Source organism: Rhinoraja longicauda, chromosome 29 (genome assembly GCF_053455715.1).
Source record: "Rhinoraja longicauda isolate Sanriku21f chromosome 29, sRhiLon1.1, whole genome shotgun sequence".
Lineage (NCBI taxonomy): Eukaryota > Metazoa > Chordata > Chondrichthyes > Rajiformes > Arhynchobatidae > Rhinoraja > Rhinoraja longicauda.
The window spans coordinates 4527173-4549122 of record NC_135981.1 but is presented as its reverse complement, the minus strand read 5'-3'; the positions used below and the strand labels follow the sequence as shown (position 1 = coordinate 4549122).

Sequence of the window (21950 nt, the reverse complement as noted above, 5' to 3'; positions counted from 1 at the left end):
CTTCCAAATTGGAGCTGAATAAACAGTGATCGTGTGCTGTGCGTTTACTGCGATCAGGCACGTTAACTGTGCGTTAACTCACCGATTAGTGACAGGCTTGGACAGGGTGGATGTGGAGAGGATGTTTCCACTAGTGGGAGAGTCTAGGACTAGAGGTCGTAGCCTCAGAATTTAAGGACGTTCCTTTCGGAAGGAGATGAGGAGGAACTTCTTTAGTCAGAGGGCGGTGAATCTGTGGAATTCTTTGCCACAGAAGGCTGTGGAGGCCAAGTCAATGGTAATTGTTAAGGCAGAGATAGATGGATTCTTGATTAGTGCGGGTGTCAGGGGTTTTGGGGAGAAGGCATGAGAATGGGGCTAGGAGGGAGAGATGGATCAGCTATGATTGAATGGCAGAGTAGACTTGATGGGCTGAATGGCCTAATTCTCCTCCTATCACTTGTGACCTGAAGCGTGGCACAATGCCCAACTGTATCAAGGACCAATTTTTGATTTTCAGCTGCAGTTGGTCAAGTGGTTTAATACGACAGAGAAGGCTTCTATTACCTTAAATTCTCCTAGGCACTTTAAATGTCCGGTCCACTAATAGAATTTGAAGATGGCTGACTTGGATTGATAAGGCAGTCAGTCAATCAAGTGCAGAATGCAAACTCATAAAATAGAAAAGTTTGATTAGTTTTTCAAAGAATCAATCAAATAAACCACTCTATTGAATTAGTGGCATTAAACATGCCGTAGGCTATTTACTGTCTGTTACACTGAGCAGTGAATAACCAATATTCACCTTGAACTAAGTTCGTCATTCGAGTGAGGTCCAACAACACAAGTTGGGGGAGCAGCACCTCGTTTGGGCAGCTGACATCCCAGCTGTGTGAATCTTGATGTGCAGGAAGGAACTGCAGACGCTGGTTTAAACCGAAGGTAGACACAAAATGCTGGAGTAACTCAGCGGGTCAGGCAGCCTCTCTGGAGAGAAGGAATGGGTGACACACTCACACAGAGAGTGGTGAGTCTGTGGAATTCTCTGCCACAGAAGGTAGTTGAGGCCAGTTCATTGGCTATATTTAAGAGGGAGTTAGATGTGGCCCTTGTGGCTAAAGGGATCAGGGGGTATGGAGAGAAGGCAGGTACGGGATACTGAGCTGGATGATCAGCCATGATCATATTGAATGGCGGTGCAGGCTCGAAGGGCCGAATGGCCTACTCCTGCACCTATTTTCTATGTTTCTATGTGACATTTCGGGGCGAGAGCCTTCTTCAGTCACTCATTCCTTCTCTCCAGAGATGCTGCCCGTCCCGCTGAGTTACTCCAGCATGATGTGTCTATCTTTGGTTTAAACCAGCATCTGCAGTTCCTTCGTGCACATTTTGTCTGCGTTGTCACCCTTGCAGTGATTGGAAAGGGTTCGTAACTCAAATCATTTGGATATTCCTGCTCGGGTGTGACCTCCAATGCGCAGAATCTCGACAGAATTAACATCTGACTAACGTAGGAGCCGGTGATTCAGAAAATGCACCCCGTCACAGAGAGAACGTGCAAACTCTGCACAGACAGTACTCAAGGTCAGGATCCAACCTGGGACTCTGGTGCTAAGAGGCAACTGTTCTAACAGCTGCGCCACCGTGCCGCCCCGAATCCAGTTCCGACATTTTGTTTCCCCAAACTCTTTCCTTACTTTCTTTCTTGCACAAATTCTTCATTCTCTCTCTCTCTCTCTTTAGATTTGATCTCTTGTTTAAAGGTTTAGCAACTCTGATTTTATTCCTGGAAGTTTCAATACTTGATCTTTCACTGCCCCCGCCTTCCAAACAACTTAAAACTGAGCTCCACATCAGGCATTGGGGAGGAGCCCAATTAGATTCCTCCACCATCTGCAACCTTTGACTCACCAATGGTCACCTCCGAAGAGCCATAGAGTCACGTAGCACGGAAACAGGCCCCTCAGCCCAATTTCCCCCTGCCAACCAAGATGTCCCATCCGGCCAACCAAGATGTCCCATCTACACTAGCCCCACCTGCCCGCGTTTGGCCCACAACCTACTAAACCTTTCCTATCCTTGTACCTGTCCAAATGTCTACGAAATGTTGTTTTAGTACCTGCCTCAACGACTTCCTCTGGCGGTTTATTCCACGTACCTCATCTGAGAAAGTTGCCCCTCATGTCCCTATTAAATCTTACCCCCCTCACCTTAAACCTACTTCGAAAGAGACCGAACCCGAAACATCACCCATCCTTTTTCTCCAGAATTAAAAATCAGGTTTATAACAGGTCTGTATAAGAAGATAACTGCATCTGGTACAAATCGAAGGTATTTATTCACAAAATGCTGGAGTAACTCAGCGGGTCAGGCAGCATCTCGGGAGAGAAGGAATGGGTGACGTTTCGGGTCGAGACCCTTCTTCAGACTGACGCACCATTTGTTCCTCTCTCTGCCTCTGCCCTACACATTAAAATTCCCCAGACCCGACTCACCACCTCTCTCTCACATGTTTGCTTCACATTTCAATGTTGCGAAATCTCCCTTGTGCTTTCGTTAAGCAATGCAGAAAGAAATGCAGAGAATTCATGTTTGCCGACAGCACCCGTCACCAGTGTGAAGCCTTTCCCACCATTTGCATGCTTGTTGTTCGAAACTCTCAACGCGTTGGGTATTCGTGCAGTTAACTGTGAAGTTGCGGCCCTGTTACGTTCTGAAGGGGTGCTCCAGAGGAGGCTTACAAGACTGATCCCAGGAATAAGTGGGTTAGCATATGATGAGCGTTTGTCGGCACAGGGCCTGTACTCACTGGAGTTTAGAAGGATGAGGGGGGACCTTATTGAAACTTACAGAATAATGAAAGGCATGGATAGAGTGGATGTGGAGAGGATGTTTCCACTGGTGGGAGAGTCTAGGACCAGAGGGCACAGCCTCAGAATCAAAGGGCTCTCTTTTAGAAAGGAGGTGAGGAGGAACTTCTTTACTCAGAGGGTTGTTAATCTGTGGAAGGCGGCACGGTGGCGCAGCGGTAGAGTTGCTGCCTTACAGCGAATGCAGCGCCGGAGACTCAGGTTCGATCCTGACTACGGGCGCCGTCTGTACGGAGTTTGTACGTTCTCCCCGTGACCTGCGTGGGTTTTCTCCGAGATCTTCGGTTTCCTCCCACACTCCAAAGACGTACAGGTATGTAGGTTAATTGGCTGGGTAAATGTAAAAATTGTCCCTAGTGGGTGTAGGATAGTGTTAGTGTGCGGGGATCGCTGGGCGGCGCGGGCTCAGTGGGCCGAAGGGCCTGTTTCTTTGCTGTATCTCTAAATCTAAATCTAAATCTGAACCAGCATCAGCAGTTATTTTCCTAGTAAATCTACGCGCACTCATTTCCAAAGCCGATATATTCTTCCCAAGGTGTAGAACCCACACCTCTTTGGAGACACGAAATGCTGGAGTAACTCAGCAGGACAGGCAGCATCTCTGGGAAGAAGGAATGGGCGACGTTTCGGGGTCGGGACCCTTCTTCAGACTGATTTTTTGCTCCCTGGCAGGACTTTGTGCCGTTGAAGTGGTTGTGACCTCAGGAGATGGATTGGTTTGGGAAGCTTCCAGCAGTGACGGGGCTTTGTGGCTGTAACCTGTGTCCTTGTCTTACAGGAAGATTACCACAAGTATTACACATCCCGGAGCTTTGGAGCAAGTGATCCCAGAACGAGAGATCTCTGGGTCGACTTCACAAAGATGGACAAGGATAAAGTGAAGGTGCACGGCATTCTGTCCAACACCCACCGGCAGGCCTCGGTAAACTTATTTAGCTTAGTCTTGACTTTGGTTTAGAGATACAGCGCGGAAACAGGCCCTTTCGGCCCACCGGGTCTGCGCCGACCAGCGATCCCCGCACACTAACACACTATCCTGCACTCACACGGGACAATGTTTACATTTGCCCAGCCAATTAACCTACAAACCTGCTCGTCTTTGGAGTGTGGGAGGAAACCAACGATCTCGGAGAAAGCCCACGCAGGTCACGGGGAGAACGTACAAACTTCGTACAGACGGCGCCCGTAGTCGGGATCGCACCCGGGTCTCCGGCGCTGCATTCGCTGTAAGGCAGCAACTCTACCGCTGCGCCACTGTGCCGCCCATAAGCTCCAGGTTTTTTTATTTCTGCTTTTAGTTTAGTTTCGTTTGGAGATACTGCATGGAAACAGGGCCTTCAGTCCCACGATGATCATCGATCACCCACCCACGCTAAAACACAAAGTGCTGAAATAACATTTCTGGAGGACATGGAAAGGTGACGTATTGTGTGAGGACCTTTAGAGGGAGTCTGAACAAGAGTCCCGACCAGAAACGTCGTCTATCCATGTCCTCCAGCGATGCTGCCTGACTCGCTGAGCTTTGTGTTTTGGTCAAGATTACAGCAATCCCTTTTGGACCTGTTCCATGTTATCCCACTTTTCCAGTCACGCCATGCAAATTAGTGGCAATTTTACAGAGGCCAAATAACCTACAAAGACACGTCTTTGGAATGTGTTGTTGCTGTTCGTCCTTCGGGTTGGAAGATGACCATGACTTCACTTTCAGTTGGAGGATTGGTGACTGTGGGTCCGGGAGTGACTGGTGAGGCCAATCCGGCCCCGGAAGGCACGCCCACACGTAGGACACAAGTGGATGGGTGCTGCAGTGGAAGTATCTGATCAAAAGATTTCAAAGAAGATGCCTAAAAGAAACACTTCTTGACAAGATGAGAGACAAAGTGCTGGGGTAACTCAGTGGGCCAGGTGGCATCTCTGGAGAACATGGACTGGTGACATTTTGGGTCGAGATGCTTCTTCAGACAAATCCCAACCCAAAATGTCACCTCTCCATGTTCTTAGATTCGGCCTGACCCGTTGAGTTACTCCAGCACTTTGTGTCTTTTTTTGTTGTAAATCAGCATCTGCAGTTCCTTGTGAATCCTTTGACGTTTCCTCCCTCTCCTGGATTGTTCCATTAGTGTCCAGAGGATTACTCAAACTCCTGGAGGCCCCAAGAGGTTTAGCCATCCTGTACTACAGGTAGGCACTATCAGAGGTGGACAGGAACATTTGACGCACACACAAGAGACAGCAAGCCGCTGGATGAACTGGGCGGTCACGGTGGCGCAGCGGTAGAGTTGCTGCCTTACAGCGCTTACAGCGCCAGAGACCCGGGTTTAATCCCGACCACAGGCGCTGTCCTTACGGAGTTTGTACATTCTCCTTGTGACCTGCGTGGGTTTTCTCCGGGAGCTCCGGTTTCTTCCCACACTCCAACGATGTGCAGGTGTGTAGGCTCATTGGCTTGGCAAAATTATAAATTGTCTCTAGTGTGTTAGCGTGTGGGGATCACTGGTCGGCGCGGACTCGGTGGGCCAGGCGGCATCTGTGGGGGAATAGCCAACAACCTACATCAGGACCATCTGAACCTCCCCCTCTTGCTCTGGTACCTGGCTGCTTGAGTTTGGGTTTAGTTTATTGTCACGCGTACCGAGGTACAGTGAAAAGCTTTTGTTGCGTGCTAGCGGAAAGACAATACACGATCACAGTCGAGCCGTCCACAGTGTACAGATACGTGATGAAAGGAATAACGTGCAAGATAAAATCCAGTAAAGTCCGATCGAAGGTAGCCCCTGGGTCTCCAGTGATTGTAGATAGTAGATCAGGACCGCTCTCTAGCTGGCGAGAGGACGGTTCAGTTGCCTGATAACAGCCGGGAAGAAACTATCCCTGAATCTGGAGGTGTGCGTTTTCACACTTCTGTACCTTTTGCCTGATGGGAGAGGGGAGAAGAGGAAGTGACCGGGGCGAGACTGGTCCTTGATGATGCTGCTGGCCTTGCCGAGGCAGCGTGAGGTGTAGATGGGGGTCAATGGAAGGGAGGTTGGTTTGCATGATGGTCTGGGCTGTGTCCATGGCATTTTTAGTCTCTCGGCTGAGTGTGAGTTGGGCATTTTTCCATCGATGCGGGTTCTGTAGTTTAATGCAATGCGCTGGAGCATGCACTCGGTACCATTCTCCACATGACCTTTCCCTTATCGTGCTGATGTTCCACATTCTCATCATTTTATTCTTCTCCACAGAGACTGATTCTGTCCTTCGATTTCCCCTTCTATGGCCATTATTTGCGGCAGATTACCATAGCAACCGGAGGTAAGTGGCTTGTGCTTCCAGAGAAGAAGCACTTTTGTCACAATTGAGTTCATTTCGAAGAGTCACAATTTCTCTCTCAGGTGCAGTGGATATTAACTATAATCTCCTCAGCCAATAACTAGCTTTCTGAATGCTGTAAACACGGGGTGAATTTTGCTGTGGACCAATGTAAGCTGGGAGCAAACACCACTCTGGTCCAAAACACTGTTACGGGCTCCAATTTTGTTTCTGTCCGGAACCTTGATCTCAATTCGGGTATTGGCACGGATATGGGTGTCAGGGGTTATGGGGAGATGGCAGGGTGGTGCAGCGGTAGAGCTACTGCCTTACAGCGCCAGAGACCCAGGTTCGATCCAGACTACGGCTGCTTGCCTGTACAGATTTTATACGTTCTCCCCGTGACCGCGTGGGTTTTCTCCGCGATATTCGGTGTCCTCCCCCACACTCCAAAGACGTGCAGGTTGGTAGCTTAATTGGCTTGGTATAAAAAAAGTAAATTGTCCCTCGAGTGCGTAGAGTAGCGTTAGTGCGCTGGTCGGCGCGGACTCCATGGGCCGAAGGGCCTGTTTCCTCGCTGTGTCTCTAAACTAAACCAAACTAATAAAAGGCAGGTGAATGGGGTTGAGAGGGAAAGATAGATCAGCCATGATTGAATGGCAGAATGATGGGCTGAATGGCCTAATTCTGCTCCTATAACTTATGAGCAGAAACAACTCATCCTGATTACAACATCCTGACTCCTAATGTTGTATCACAAATGGTTAAAAAGTCAATTAAACTAAAGCATCCTAGACAATAGACAATAGGTGCAGGAGGAGGCCATTCGGCCCTTCGAGCCAGCACCGCCATTCAATGTGATCATGGCTGATCATTCTCAATCAGTACCCCGTTCCTGCCTTCTCCCCATACCCCCTGACTCCGCTATCCTTAACAGCTCTATTTAGCTCTCTCTTGAATGCATTCAGAGAATTGGCCTCCACTGCCTTCTGAGGCAGAGAATTCCACAGATTCACAACTCTCTGACTGAAAACGTTTTTCCTCATCTCAGTTCTAAATGGCCTACCCCTTATTCTTAAACTGTGGCCCCTTGTTCTGGACTCCCCCAACATTGGGAACATGTTTCCTGCCTTTAACGTGTCCAACCCCTTAATAATCTTATACGTTTCGATAAGATCTCCTCTCATCCTTCTAATTTCCTGGTCCACAAAGAGAGGTAGTGGCTTTCCAATAAAGGACCACAAAATATCAAGCCTTCGTTTCTGCCATTATCCCCTCCTTCATCTCCAAACCAGAAGGCTGTTCAGTAAGATCCCTGGAGAGCACGCAACAAAAAACCTTTTCACTGGGCCTCAGTGCACGTGACAATTTGAACTAAACTAGACCACAGTATGAGTGATCCTTGAGTGTGTTGACTACTTTCCCTTAGCAGTGTGAATTGTAGATGGAGGCAATGGGGGGCTATTTTGATTGCAGGACACCAGGGAGATAGACTGGCCAAGTGTACAGGCTGTATATAAAATGCCCAAGCTTGTCCGTGTGGTTTAAAGAAGCCAATGGAAAACCTAATTATCAATGACAGTGATATCTGATCTCACTCCACTAAAGAGGGCTCCCCACACACAGGGTGGCTTTGCATTTATTCTTCAGCTTTCCATTTCCATTTGATCGATTATTCCTTTCTCCGCTGTTTATCCGGGCCACTTCAAAAACAAAATCCATCTCTCCTTCCGCCATGAGCAGGAGAGAGAATTCTATCCCAGCGTCCGAGCTGGATATAAACTCAACAAGTGAGTGGTAATTCCTAAAGGGTTTGACTGGGTAGAGGCTGAGAGACTGCTTCCTTTTAGTTTTAGTTCCCTTTAGTTTAGTTTAGTTTAGAGATACAGCACGGAAACAGGCCGGATCCGCGCCGACCAGCGATCCCCGCACACTAACACTATCCTACACCCACTAGGGACAATGTTTACATTTACCAAGCCAATTAACCCACAAACCTGTACGTCTTTGGAGCGTGGGAGGAAACCGAAGATCTCGGAGAAAACCCAGGCAGGCCACGGGGAGAACGTACAAACTCCGTACAGGGCGTGCAGCGTAGGTTCACCAGGTTAATTCCCGGAATGGCGGGACTGTCATATGTTGAAAGACTGGAGCGACTAGGCTTGAATACACTGGAATTTAGAAGGATGAGAGGGGATCTTATCGAAACGTATAAGATTATTAAGGGTTTGGACACGTTAGAGGTCTACATCGCCTGTGTAGGGTGGGCCTTTATGGTGCGGGGGATCACGGGTCGGCGCGGACACGGTGGGTCCGAGAGGCCTGATTCCCCGCTGCTGCATCTCTAAACTGAACTAAACGGGAACAGCATGAAGAAGGGTCTCAACCCAAAACGTCACCCATTCCTTCTCTCCAGAGATGCTGCCTGTCCCGCTGAGTTACTCCAGCATTTTGTGTCTACCTTCGATTTGTACCAGCATCTGCAGTTATTTTCTTACACTAAATGGGAACAGCGTGTAGCTTGAATCGAGGGTGGTGGCCCTCTGCTCTGTGACGTACACCATCTTGATTCTTCACTGGTGGCTAATTGGGGGCCCATGGCTCGGCCCTGATGACATTCTTGTATTGAGCGCTGTTGGGAACTGGTCATGTTGTGTACAGCAGGATTGGCTCATTAAAGCAATATGTTCTGCACAGATAAACTGCACGTTAGCATTGTGCTCACTGAGGCATGTCAAGCTGTGAAATTGGATTTGGGAACAAAAATATACTGGTGCTTAAAATAAGTCAAGCTCAACTCACTGTGGCTAATTAAAGTTTCTTAAGTCTCTCGTGCACTGGTCTTAAACACTAACCCCCCCACCCCCCCCCCCCCCCCCCCCCCCCCCCCCCCGGGGCTCTTGTTTACCAGGCCTCATCAACCCTTTCATTACCCCAGCAATTGATCAACTTTTGCAGAATCAAAGAATGCTTTGCAGAAGGCAGTGTATTCAGTGCATTAGTTCACTGATGGAACAAGTCTTGATGCTTCTTCTCCAGCGGCCTTGATTCCTCTGGAATCCAAAATCCCATCTGTGTCGGTAGTGAATGTGCAAAAGTGCGGCACGATGGAGCAGCGGTAGAGTTGCTGCCTCACAGCGCCAGAGACCCGGGTTCCATCCTGACCACTGGGTGCTGTCTGCAGGGATTTTGCACGTTCTCCCCGTGACCGCGTGGGTTTTCTCCCACATTCCAAAGACTTGCAGGCTTGTAGGTTTCATATTTATTTATTTTTTCATATTTCAGATACAGCGCGGAAACAGGCCTTTTCGGCCCACCAAGTCCGCACCGCCCAGCGATCCCCGCACATTAACACTATCCTACACACACTAGGGACAATTTTTACATTTACCCAGTCAATTAACCTACAAACCTGTACGTCTTTGGTTAAATAGGTAGTGTAAGAAAATAACTGCAGATGCTGGTACAAATCGAAGGTATTTATTCACAAAATGCTGGAGTAACTCAGCAGGTCAGGCAGCATCTCAGGAGAGAAGGAATGGGTGACGTTTCGGGTCGAGACCCTTCTTCAGACTCAGGTTCGATCCTGACTACGGGCGCTGTCTGTACGGAGTTTGTACGTTCTCCCCGTGACCTGCGTGGGTTTTCTCCGAGATCTTCGGTTTCCTCCCACACTCCAAAGACGTACAGGTTTGTAGGTTAATTGACTGGGTAAATGTAAATAAATAAATAAATAACTGTCCCTAGTGGGTGTAGGATAGTGTTAATGTGCGGGGATCGCTGGGCGGCGCGGACTCGGTGGGCCGAAGGGCCTGTTTCCGCGCTGTATCTCTAAATCTAAAATCTAAATCTGAATCTAAAGTCACACATTCCTTCTTTCCTGAGATGCTGCCTGATCTGCTGAGTTACTCCAGCATTTTGTGAATAAATACCAGGTTTGTAGGTTAATTGATTTCTGTAAATTCTCCCTCTTGTTTAGGACAGAACTAGTATATAGGTGATCGATAGTCGGCATGGATTCAGTGGGCCGAAGGGGCCTGTTTCCTCGCTGTATCTCTAAACTAAACTAAACTAAACTAAGCTAGACTAAACTAAAACTTACTCATCATTTACATCTCCCAGGGATGGAGAAATCAATAGTTTAGTTTAGTTTAGAGATACAGCGCAGAAACAGGCCCTTCGGCCCATCGAGTCCACGCCGACCAGCGATCCACACACATTAACACTACCCTACACACACTCGAGACAATCTTTACATTTACCAAGCCAATTATCCTACAAACCTGCACGTCTTTGGAGTGTGGGAGGAAACCGAAGATCTCGGAGAAAATCCACGCAGGTCACGGGGAGAACGTACAAACCCCGTACAGACGGCACCCACAGTCGGGATCGAACCCGGGTCTCCAGCGCTGCATTCGCTGTAAGGCAGCAACTCTACCACTGCGCCACCATGATGCCCAGCGTTTAATTGTCAAATTGTCACCGGGATGGCAGAGTGGCACGGCTGGTGGATTCACTGCCGCACAACGCCGGAGACCCAGGTTCGATCCCGAATCGGGGTGCTGTACGTGTGGAGTTTGCACGTTCTCCCCCTGACCGCGTAGGTTTCCTCTGGGTGCTCCGATTTCCTTCCACGTCCCCAAAGACGTGCGGGTTTGAAGATCATTTGACCTCGGTGTCTGGAGAATGTCGAATAAAATAGAGCTGATGTAAACAGGCGATCAATGGTCGGCATGAACTCGGTGGGCCGAAGGGCCTGCTTCCACACCGGGAGAAAGATTCCGACTGTCTGGCAGAACAGTTTTTAGCTTTCACAACGTGGAAATAAGAGTGTGCTTCTGTGTGAGCTTTCAAGAATTATGCATGCCGTGCTATTTGAGCAACTGTACCAACAATTGCCTTCAACTGAGTGTTGAATGGTTTAAATTAAGTACGTGTGATCAGTAGCTCTCTGACAAAAAAGCTGAAGGATGCTACATATTCCTGTGGGAATAGAGTAGCTGTTTTATCGGACTTTTGTTTCGATGAATAAATACAAGAATAATACCGCAGAAGTAGAGTCTGTGGAAGAAACAGGAGGAATAATTCAACGGCCTTTAAACATTGTTAACAATTGCTCATCGTGAGTTTATCATGGTAACCAAAGTGAAGGTGATTTGGTGAATGTATGCTTTACGAAAGTTTGAATGAATGAATATTGCATAGTAAAGGCTCCATTAGCTGTTCTGAAAATAGACACAAAACTAAGTTTTAGTTTAGTTTAGCTGAGTTTAGTTTAGTTTAGTTTAGAGATACAGCGAGGAAACAGGCCCCTTCAGTCCACTGAATCCACGCCGACCGTCAATCACCCATGCACGAGTTACTCAGCGGGACAGGCAGCATCTCACGGGGAGAAGAGATGGGGGATGTATCAGGTGGAGACCCTTCTTCAGACTGAATGGACCGCGACTTTGAAGTTCTCCTTCCATTCACTGTTTAATTCGGTTCCTGGAAACCACAAAGTTGAATCTGTGATGAATCTGTGGAATTCATTGCCACAGACGACTGTGGAGACCAAGTCAATGGATATTTTTAAGGCAAAGATCGATAGATTCTTGATTGGTACGGGTGTCAGGGGTTATGGGGAGAAGGCAGGAGAAGAGGGTTGAGAGGAAGAGATAGATCAGCCATGATTGAATGGCGGAGTAGACTTGATGGGCCGAATGGCCTAATTCTGCTCCTGTCACTATTATAGCTTCGTTTAGTTGAGTTTAGTTTAGATACAGCGTGGAAGCAGGCCCTTTGGCCCGAGTCTGCGATGACCAGCGATCACCATGTACACCAGTTTTATCCTACACACACCAGGGACAATTTACATAAGCCATGTAACCTCTTTGCACATCTTTGGAATGTGAGAGGAAACCAGAGCAACTGGAGAAAGCCCACGCAAGTCACGGGGAAAACGTACAAACTCCGTACAGACAGCACCCGTAGTCGGGATGGAACCCAGGTCTCCGGCGCTGTAAGCGCTGTAAGGCAGCAACTCTACCGCTGCGCCACCGTGCCACCCTAATTAGTCTCCAAAGTTCTGAAAGTATAAGAAAATAACTGCAGATGCTGGTACAAATCGAAGGTGTTTATTCATGAAATGCTGGAGTAACTCAGCAGGTCAGGCAGCATCTCGGGAGAGAAGGAATGGGTGACGTTTCGGGTCAAGACCCTTCTTCAGACCGATCAGTCAGCAGAAGGGTCTCGACCCGAAACGTCGCCCATTCCTTCTCTCCCGAGATGCTGCCTGACCTGCTGAGTTACTCCAGCATTTTGTGAATAAATACCTCCAAAGTTCTGAAAATCTCTTCTGCACTCTCTCCAAAATTTCCACAAAGAGTCATAGAGTGACACAGCGTGGAAACAGGCCCTTCGGCCCAAACCGGCCAACATATCCCAGCTACACTAGTCCCGCCTGCCCGCGTTTGGTCCATATCTCTCCAAGACTGTCCTATGCATGTACCTGCCTAAATGTTTCTTAGATGTTGGGATAGTCTCAGCCTCAACTACCTCCTCTGGCAGCTTGCACCATACGCCCACCACCCTTGGTGTGGAAAACCTTCCTGTAATGGAATGACCAGAACTGCGCGCCCGAGTCTGATGATTTTCTTGTTTCCTCAGGTTTCATCTTCACTGGGGATGTGATCCACCGGATGTTGACAGCCACACAGTACATCGCCCCTCTCATGGCCAACTTTGATCCCAGCTACTCCAGGAATTCCACCGTCAGATACTTCGACAACGGTACGCTGTGTTCCTTTGCCAATTTTACTTTAGTTTAGTTGAGAGACGCACCGTGGAAACAGGCCCTTCGGCCCACCGAGTCCGCACCGACCAGCGACCCCCGCACATTGTCCTGCATTTGGGACAATGTTCACATTTACACCAAGCCATTTAACCTGCAAACCTGCACGTCTTTATGGGGGTACGGGGAGAAGGCAGGAACGGGGGTACTGATTGTGAATGATCAGCCATGATCACATTGAATGGCGCTGCTGGCTCAAAGAGCCGAATGGCCTACTCCTGCACCTATTGTCTATTGCCTGGGTTTTGTAGTGTTACCTGTATTATGCTGCTGATTAAATTCGTTTCACGTTGTAACCATGATGTGTGCCATGCAGAGGTTTTATCACTTGCTCTCTACATTGTATTTGTAATAAAACGCTTATATAGAAGTTAAACTAATTTAATCAGCAGCATAATACAGATAACACTACAAAACCCAGGCATGGATCATAGACCAGGTCACCAATACCAAAGTCAGGCATGGATCAATCCGCCTAGGGGATTGATCTACAGGAGGGGGGCAGGATTTGCAAAAATCCATTGTCAATAGTCAATAGTTAATTTATTTGTCACATACACATAAATGTGCAGTGAAATGAAAGATTGGAAGAGGGTTTGTGTGATCCTCACACCTGCGTTCACACGGCAGTCTCTTTGTTCAGTCACGATGATATCACTGCCTCTCGCGCCAGTGAATGTGGCCCCTATTTTTCCTTCCGAAGCATAAAAATAATGACTCAGGCCCTGGAATCTGTCACTGCTCCTTACAGCTGGGACAAATTGTTATGACAGCACACAGCAGGGGAGAAAGGTTCACGCTTTCCAAGTCTGATCTTTCAAAAAATATTTTCTTGTGCCCTGCCAACGTTTGGTGGTTTCGTCTTTGATGTTGATTTAAGTTAATAGTAACTAGTTCTTGTTTCCCAACGTCGTGCCGTCGAGGGAATAGGTTTCAGGTGAGGGGGGGGGGGTGGGGGGAATATTTTACAGGAATCTGAGGGGTGACTTTTTAATGCGAAGGATGGTGTGCGTGTATGGAACGAGCTGCCGGAGGAGGGAGTTGAGGCAGGGGCTATCGCAATGTTGAAGAAGCAATTAGACATGAACAATTGGACAAGCAATTAGACAGGTACATGAGCGGAATAGGTTTATTGGGATACAGGTAGGGTTGCCAACTGTCCCATATTAGCCGGGACGTCCCGTATTTTGGGCTAAGTTGGTTTGTCCCGTACGGGACCGCCCTTGTCCCGTATTAGTAGGGTTGCCAACTTCCTCACTCCCAAAGAAGGGGCAAAGACAATAGACAATAGGTGCAGGAGGAGGCCATTCGGCCCTTCGAGCCAGCACCACCATTCAATGTGATCATGGCTGATCATTCTCAATCAGTACCCCGTTCCTGCCTTCTCCCCATACCCCCTGACTCCGCTATCCTTAAGAGCTCTATCTAGCTCTCTCTTGAATGCATTCAGAGAATTGGCCTCCACTGCCTTCTGAGGCAGAGAATTCGACAGATTTACAACTGTGACTGAAAAAGTTTTTCCTCATCTCTGTTCTAAAAGGCCTACCCTTTATTCTTAAAATTGGCCCCTGGTTCTGGACTCCCCCCAACATTGGGAACATGTTTCCTGCCTCTAACGTCACCGCCCCCGCACGATCCCCGCACATTAACACTATCCTACACACACTAGGGACAGTTTACGTTTACACCAAGCCGTCTTTGGAGTGTGGGAGGAAACCAGAGATACCGGAGAAAACTCATGCGGGTCACAGGGAGAACGTATAAACTCCGTACAGACAGCACCCGTGGTCAGGATCGAACCCGGGTCTCTGGCGCTGTGAGGCAGCAACTCTACCGCCGCACCACTGTTGATGTCACCGCCATTGTTAAACCTATTGAGCATAGCTGTCCTCTCTCACGAGCCCACACACATACTGTCAACCCACACATTAAAGGTTAATACATCAGGGATCAGTTAGCCATAATTTCCTAAACTTATTCCAAGCTGGGATTGGCAGATTGGTGCACAACTCCGATTGTTGGAGTAGGAGACGAGGCCCATATTAGATATGATATTTGATTAGATCAGTATGGTAACAAGAAAGGTATCCAATTGCATTTCACTTGAACTTAATGCCAGACTTTGACTATTGATTTTTCAGTCAAATCCGCTCACACCAACTCGAAATCCATGCCATTATTGTCCAGGACACAGCTGGATGTATTGATAAATAACGATGCGGTTAAATTGAATTGAAGACCTTCCAGACCTTTATTTATCATATGATCTTTTAGATTAAAACAGTATTCTTTATTTCTGTGCCAACGAAGCCACCATGAAGCTGACAATACGTTACTGATATTTTCTCTCAAACAGACTAGTCACAACTCACTTACAATCCTTCATCTGTGGGAATGTAGTTATGCCTGTGATTGAGTTTGATAATAACTTGGATTGAACAGTGGCAAGAGTTGGCGTCTTGGAGTCACACAACGTGGAAACAGGCCCTTCGGCCCAACTTGCCCAAACCGACCAACATGCCCCACCTGCCAGCTTTTGGGCCATTAGATTTTAGATTTGTTTTTAGATTTAGAGATACAGCGCAGAAACAGGCCCTTCGGCCCACCGGGTCCGCGCCGCCCAGCGATCCCCGCACATTAACACTATCCTACACACACTAGGGACAATTTTTACATTTGCCCAGCCAATTAACCTACAAACCTGTACGTCTTTGGAGTGTGGGAGGAAACCGAAGATCTCGGAGAAAACCCACGCAGGTCACGGGGAGAACGTACAAACTCCGTACAGACGGCGCCCGTAGTCAGGATCGAACCTGAATCTCCGGCGCTGCATTCGCTGTAAGGCGGCAACTCTACCGCTGCGCCACCGTACCGCCCCATTATCCTGTCCTATCCATGTACCTGCCTAATTGTTTCTTAAACGTTGCAATAGTCCCTGCCTCAACTACCTCCGCTGGCAGCTCGTTCCATACTCCCAACACGCTTTGTGTGAAAAAGTTACCCCTCAGATTGTCATTAAATCTTTCCTCCTTCACCTCAATCCCATGTCCTCTGGTCCTCGATTCCCCTCGAGGAAATGTCAACATGCCTGTATCATGGAATTCTGATATGGTGATGTGGCCAGGTAAAATTAGTTTACTTTAGATTTGTTTATTGTCACCTGTACCGAGGTACAGTGAAAAGTTTTTTCTAGCGTGCTGTCCAGTGGACTAAAAGACTATACGTGATTATAATCAAGCCATCCACAGTATACAGATACAGGATAAATGGTATAACATTTGGTGCAAGATAAACAATAGACAATAGACAATAGGTGCAGGGGTAGGCCATTCGACCCTTCGAGCCAGCACCGCCATTCAATGTGATCATGGCTGATAATTCTCAATCAGTACCCCGTTCCTGCCTTCTCCCCATACCCCCTGACTCCGCTATCCTTAAGAGCTCTATCTAGCTCTCTCTTGAATGCATTCAGAGAATTGGCCTCCACTGCCTTCTGAGGCAGAGAATTCCACAGATTCACAACTCTCGGACTGAAAAAGATTTTCCTCGTCTCCGTTCTAAATGGCCTACCCCTTATTCTTAAACTGTGGTCCAGTAAAGTCCGATCAAAGATAGTCAAAGGGTCACCAATGAGGTAGGCAGTAGTTCAGCACTGCTCTCTAGTTGTCGGTAGGATAGTTCAGTTGCCTGATAGCAGCTGGGAAGAAACTGGAGGTGTGCGTTTTCACACTTCTGTACCTTTTGCCTGATGGGAGAGGGGAGGAGAGGGAGCGGCCGGGGTGAGACTGGTCCTTGATGATGCTGCTGGCCTTGCCGAGGCAGCGTGAGGTGTAGACGGAGTCAACGGAAGGGAGGTTGGACCGATGACCTGATTGCCTGATTAATATTAAAATATGAAGGATTTTAGAAGGATGAGAGGAGATCTTATCGAAACGTATAAGATTATTAAGGGGTTGGACACGTTAGAGGCAGGAAACATGTTCCCAATGTTGGGGGAGTCCAGAACAAGGGCCACAGTTTAAGAATAAGGGGTAGGCCATTTAGAACTGAGATGAGGAAAAACTTTTTCAGTCAGAGAGTTGTGAATCTGTGGAATTCTCTGCCTCAGAAGGCAGTGGAGGCAATTCTCTGAATGCATTCAAGAGAGAGCTAGATAGAGCTCTTAAGGATAGCGGAGTCAGGGGGTATGGGGAGAAGGCAGGAACGGGGTACTGATTGAGAATGATCAGCCATGATCACATTGAATGGCGGTGCTGGCTCGAAGTGCCGAATGGCCTCCTCCTGCACCTATTGTCTATTGTCTATGAAGATTCACGTGAAGTTCAATTTATTGCTGGTCCTGGTGGTTCTCCCTTCCAGAGTTACAAAGAGACGACCACAATAGTCTTATTGTAAAATGAAAGAATGGCTACTTCTCCATATCCACAGGCCAGCGAGGGACCTCAGAGCTGATCATTAAGATAAGTCCGAGTAAAGATTCAAATCATCAGTGTTGCAAAGAAATTGAAACTTTGAGGTATTTAATAAAAGATCATCTTTTGATCATATGATTTTCTTTGGTTGAGAACTCCATTCATCCCACTGAAATTAATTAATTAGTTTCCAGCCTTCCATTGCTGATTTCTTTTCTTATCCAAATATGGATTTCTTTAATCTTCTTCTGATGAACAGGGCCCGTTGTTCTGCATTTACGGCACCTGTTTCTTTCTTTGGAATCTTCTCCCTGCTTATCTTAAGTTATTTCTGTTCATAAAAATCCCACCAAGAAAAGGATTTGCCTCATTGGGATTTTAATGACTTCTCCCTTTGTAGAATGTCGAAAATTGCATTGCTGCATTTCTGGACATGTGAGAATAAAACATTCTTGACTTTTGAAATAGGTTCCTCAAGCCTGTTCCAGCATTCAATGTTCATGTCTGATCCACTCTCGCCCACAGTTGCATCTTCCCCCTAGTTTCCCATAAACATTGATTCCCTGTCGTCTTAAAATGTGCTTATCGCAGCTTAAAGTGTATTTTTAGTGTGTTGGTGGCTTAGCGGTAGAGCTATTGCCTTACAGCGCCAGAGATCCGGGTTCGATCCCGACCACGGGCGCTGTCTGTACGGAGTTTGTACGTTCTCCCCGTGACCTGCGTGGGTTTTCTCCGAGATCTTCGGTTTCCTCCCACACTCCAAAGACGTGCAGGTTTTTAAGTTAATTGGCTTGGTATAAATGTATAAATGTCAACTTGCCCCTAGTGTGTGTAGGGTAGTGTTAGTATACGGGGATCGCTGGTCGGTGGGCCGAAGGGCCTGTTTCCGTGCTATATCTCTAAATTAATTTTTTTTAAATGAAAGCTTTTCACTGTACCTCGGTACACGTGACAATAAACTAAACTAAACTTATCACAGGGATAGAAGATTCCAAGCATTTACATCCATCAAAGATGTCCCACCTCATCTCAGTCACGTAGTTAAGACTTTGCTCACCAGAGAAAGCATTCTCTCTGCATCTAGTCACAAAAAGCTGGAGTAACTCAGTGGGACAGGCAGCAACTCTGGAGAAAATGAATAGATGATGTTTCAGGTTGAGACCCTTCTTCAGACTGAGAGTCAGGGGGAAAGGTGAAGCGACAGATATAGACGGTGATGTAGAACAAATGAACGAAAGATATGCAAAAATGTGACGATGATCGAGGAAACGGGCCACTGTTAACTGTGGGCTAGGTGAAAACGAGTGGCAGACAATGCGACTCAACAAGATGACTTTGAAGCTAGTGGAACGACTAGGGTGGGGGAGGGACGGAGAGAGAGGGGATGCAAGGGTTACTTGATGTTAGAGAAATCAATATTCATACCACAGGGCTGGCTGTAAGCTGCCCAGCCTTCTGCAGCTAGTCGGCCAACCTCCGTGGAATCCTCAACATCTCAGTCGGATCACCTAGATTTCTAAACGTCAGAGAATATTGCCCAATTCTCTTGAATCTCCTCATGGAAAGCCCCTTCACCTCAGGAATCAATTCAGTCAATTCCAAAGATACTAGAGGAGCACGATAGACCACTCGACCCTAAAATCCGTAGTACGTCACGGCGCCATTTTAGTAGGCAGAAACTTGCAGAAACATTTAAAAAGAAAAATAACAAAAATCTGTGAATTCATAGATGAGATACATTCTGCATTTTAATGGTATCATCACACATACTGTTCCCCCAAAACACTGATGACACTGCAATAGGCTTAGCAAACGGCGGGTTTTGTCTATTAAAATGGCTCCTTTGCGTACTACACTTCAGTATAGGCGATTTCAACGGAGTGGTCCATCTTGTTCCTCTAGTATCTTTGGTCAATTCTCTCGGCATTGGCTCCAATTCAAGGATATCCTTCCTGAAACAAGAAGTCCGGAACTGTGCAGCACACCCAAGGTCCCACCAGCACCTTGCACAGGTATAGTTTAGTTTAGTTTAGAGATACAGCGCGGAAACAGGCCCTTCGGCCCACCGAGTCCGCGCCGACCAGCGATCCCCGCACATTAACACTATCCTACACATACACTAGGGACAATTTACAATTACACCAAGCCAATTAACCTACAATTAACCTGTACGTCTTTAGAGTGTGGGAGGAAACGGGAGATCCCGGGGAAAACCCACGCAGGACACGGGGAGATCGTACAAACTCCGTACAGACAGCGCCCATAGTCAGGATCGAACCCGGGTCTCTGGCACTGCGAGGCAGTGACTCTACCACTGCGCCACCGTGCCGACCCTCTCTCGTTCCCCTTGTGCACCCACCCCTCCCTCGCCCAATGTCCGCTCTTCTCATGCACTCCCCTTTTGGGGAATTTGGTTATTGTAAACGCATCATCTACGTGTGAGCTGTTGCAGTTACAACAGTGATAGTAAGTGTGGTGTTGGACCTAGCAGCTGGATGTCATGATACACACTGCACAACAGTAGAGCTGCTGCCTTACAGCACCCAGAGTCAGGATCGAACCCGGGTCTCCGGCGCTGTAAGGCAGCAACTCTACCGCTGCCCCACCGTGCTGCCCTTAACGTGGACTCAAGTGGGACCAGAGGGTCGTGCTTCCATGCAGTATCTCTAAACTATTAACAAAAGAACAAGTGACCTTAAGCTCTTCATTCACTACTGATAACTCGTGTCAAGGAGTTTGGAGCTTTGCTCGGCAGTGTAACCAGCTGCCCACATGTCTCCGTATCGCGTCTCACTGGTCCTGTCTGTACTTTCCAGGGACTGTGTTTGTTGTGCAATGGGACAAGGTGTACCTGCCCGACCGAGAGGACATCGGAAGTTTCACCTTTCAGGCCATGTTGTGTCATGAGGGGAGAATCGTGTTCAGCTACAAGGACGTGAGTATAGAACGTGATGTGTGGGCGGGGAAGATCAATGGTGGACATAATGGGAGGCACGGTGGCGCAGCGGTAGAGTTGCTGCCTTAAAGCGCTCACAGCGCCAGAGACCCCGTGTTCGATCCCGACTACGGTTACTGGCTGCACGGAGTTTGCACGCTCTCCCCGTGACCGCGTGTGAAGTATGAAGCGAACAGAAGAGTAACTGGGATAAGGTACGACTAGTGTGAACAGGTCGGCATGGACTCGGTGGGTTGAAGGGCCAGCTTCCATGCTGCATCTTTCCAGGCTAGTAGGTTAATTCCCGGAATGGCGGGACTGTCGTATGTTGAAAGACTGGAGCGGCTAGGCTTGTATACACAGGAATTTAGAAGGATGAGAGGGGATCTTATCGAAACATATAAGATTATTAAGGGGTTGGACACGTTAGAGGCAGGAAACATGTTCCCAATGTTGGTGGAGTCCAGAATCAGGGGCCACAGTTTAAGAATAAGGGGTAGTCCATTTAGAACGGAGATGAGGAAAAACCTTTTCACAGAGTTGTAAATCTGTGGAATTCTCTGCCTCAGAAGGCAGTGGAGGCCGATTCTCTGAATCGGTTCAAGAGAGAGCTAGATAGAGCTCTTAAAGATAGCGGAGTCAGGGGTTATGGGGAGAAGGCAGGAACGGGGTACTGATTGAGAATGATCAGCCAAGATCACATTGAATGGTGGTGCTGGTTCGAAGGGCCGAATGGCCTACTCCTGCACCTATTGTCTATTGTCTATCTCTAAACTAAACCAAACATAACCAACATCTCACGTGTGTTTAGTCACTGAACTAATCCACACTGTGAATCTAATCAAGATTCTTTGATGTATTCAAGAGAGAGTTAGACACCTCTTAGGGCTAACGGAATCGAGGGATATGGGGAAAAAGCAGGAACGGGGTACTGATTGTGAATGATCAGCCATGATCACATTGAATGGTGGTGCTGGCTCGAAGGGCCGAATGACTTAGTCCTGCACCTATTTTCCGTTTCTGTGTTTCTATGAAGGTTTTTGTTTGTCTTGAAAAATAGTCTGAAACCGGCCGACAATGTTGGCATTGATCGGCACCAAAACACTGGTAATCGTTGGACATTTTTGCGTTCCAAGGCCAGATGTAATGCAGGAACTGCTCCACCTGGGAACAGTAACAATGATTGTTCTCCTCCCGCAGCTCATTAGCTGCTGTTGCGTGCGGGCGGGGAACCTTGTGAAGTTGGAGATGCTCTGAGGCAGCGCGGTGGCACAGCTTCAGAGCTGCTGGTTCACAGCTCCAGAGTCCAACCCAGGTCGCCAGTGCTGGCGTCGTTGTGTTGGCAGACTCTCCCCACGTCTGCAGAGTGTGGTGTTGGTCTCTCGTTGGGCGGCACGGTGGCGCAGTGGTAGAGTTGCTGCCTTACTGCGAATGCAGCGCCGGAGACTCAGGTTCGATCCTGACTACGGGCGCCGTCTGTACGGAGTTTGTACGTTCTCCCCGTGACCTGCGTGGGTTTTCTCCGAGATCTTCGGTTTCCTCCCACACTCCAAAGGGTATGTAGGTTAATTGACTGGTTAAATGTTAAAAAAAAAATTAAAAATTGTCCCTAGTGTGTGTAGGATAGTGTT

The 21950-nt window shown here is 47.9% G+C and overlaps 1 protein-coding gene across 2 annotated transcripts in view; it reads left to right on the top strand.

The window, feature by feature from the left end:
- The window catches only part of LOC144607688 (plexin domain-containing protein 1-like), a 149748-nt gene that overhangs the window by 46290 nt on the left and 81508 nt on the right, over positions 1–21950 (top strand). For both annotated transcript variants that reach the window (XM_078424697.1, XM_078424698.1), the window contains exons 3-6: positions 3628–3771; positions 6074–6143; positions 12789–12911; positions 20201–20319. In XM_078424697.1, coding sequence (XP_078280823.1) covers positions 3628–3771; positions 6074–6143; positions 12789–12911; positions 20201–20319 — 456 coding nt within the window. The remainder of the gene's footprint in view (positions 1–3627; positions 3772–6073; positions 6144–12788; positions 12912–20200; positions 20320–21950) is intronic.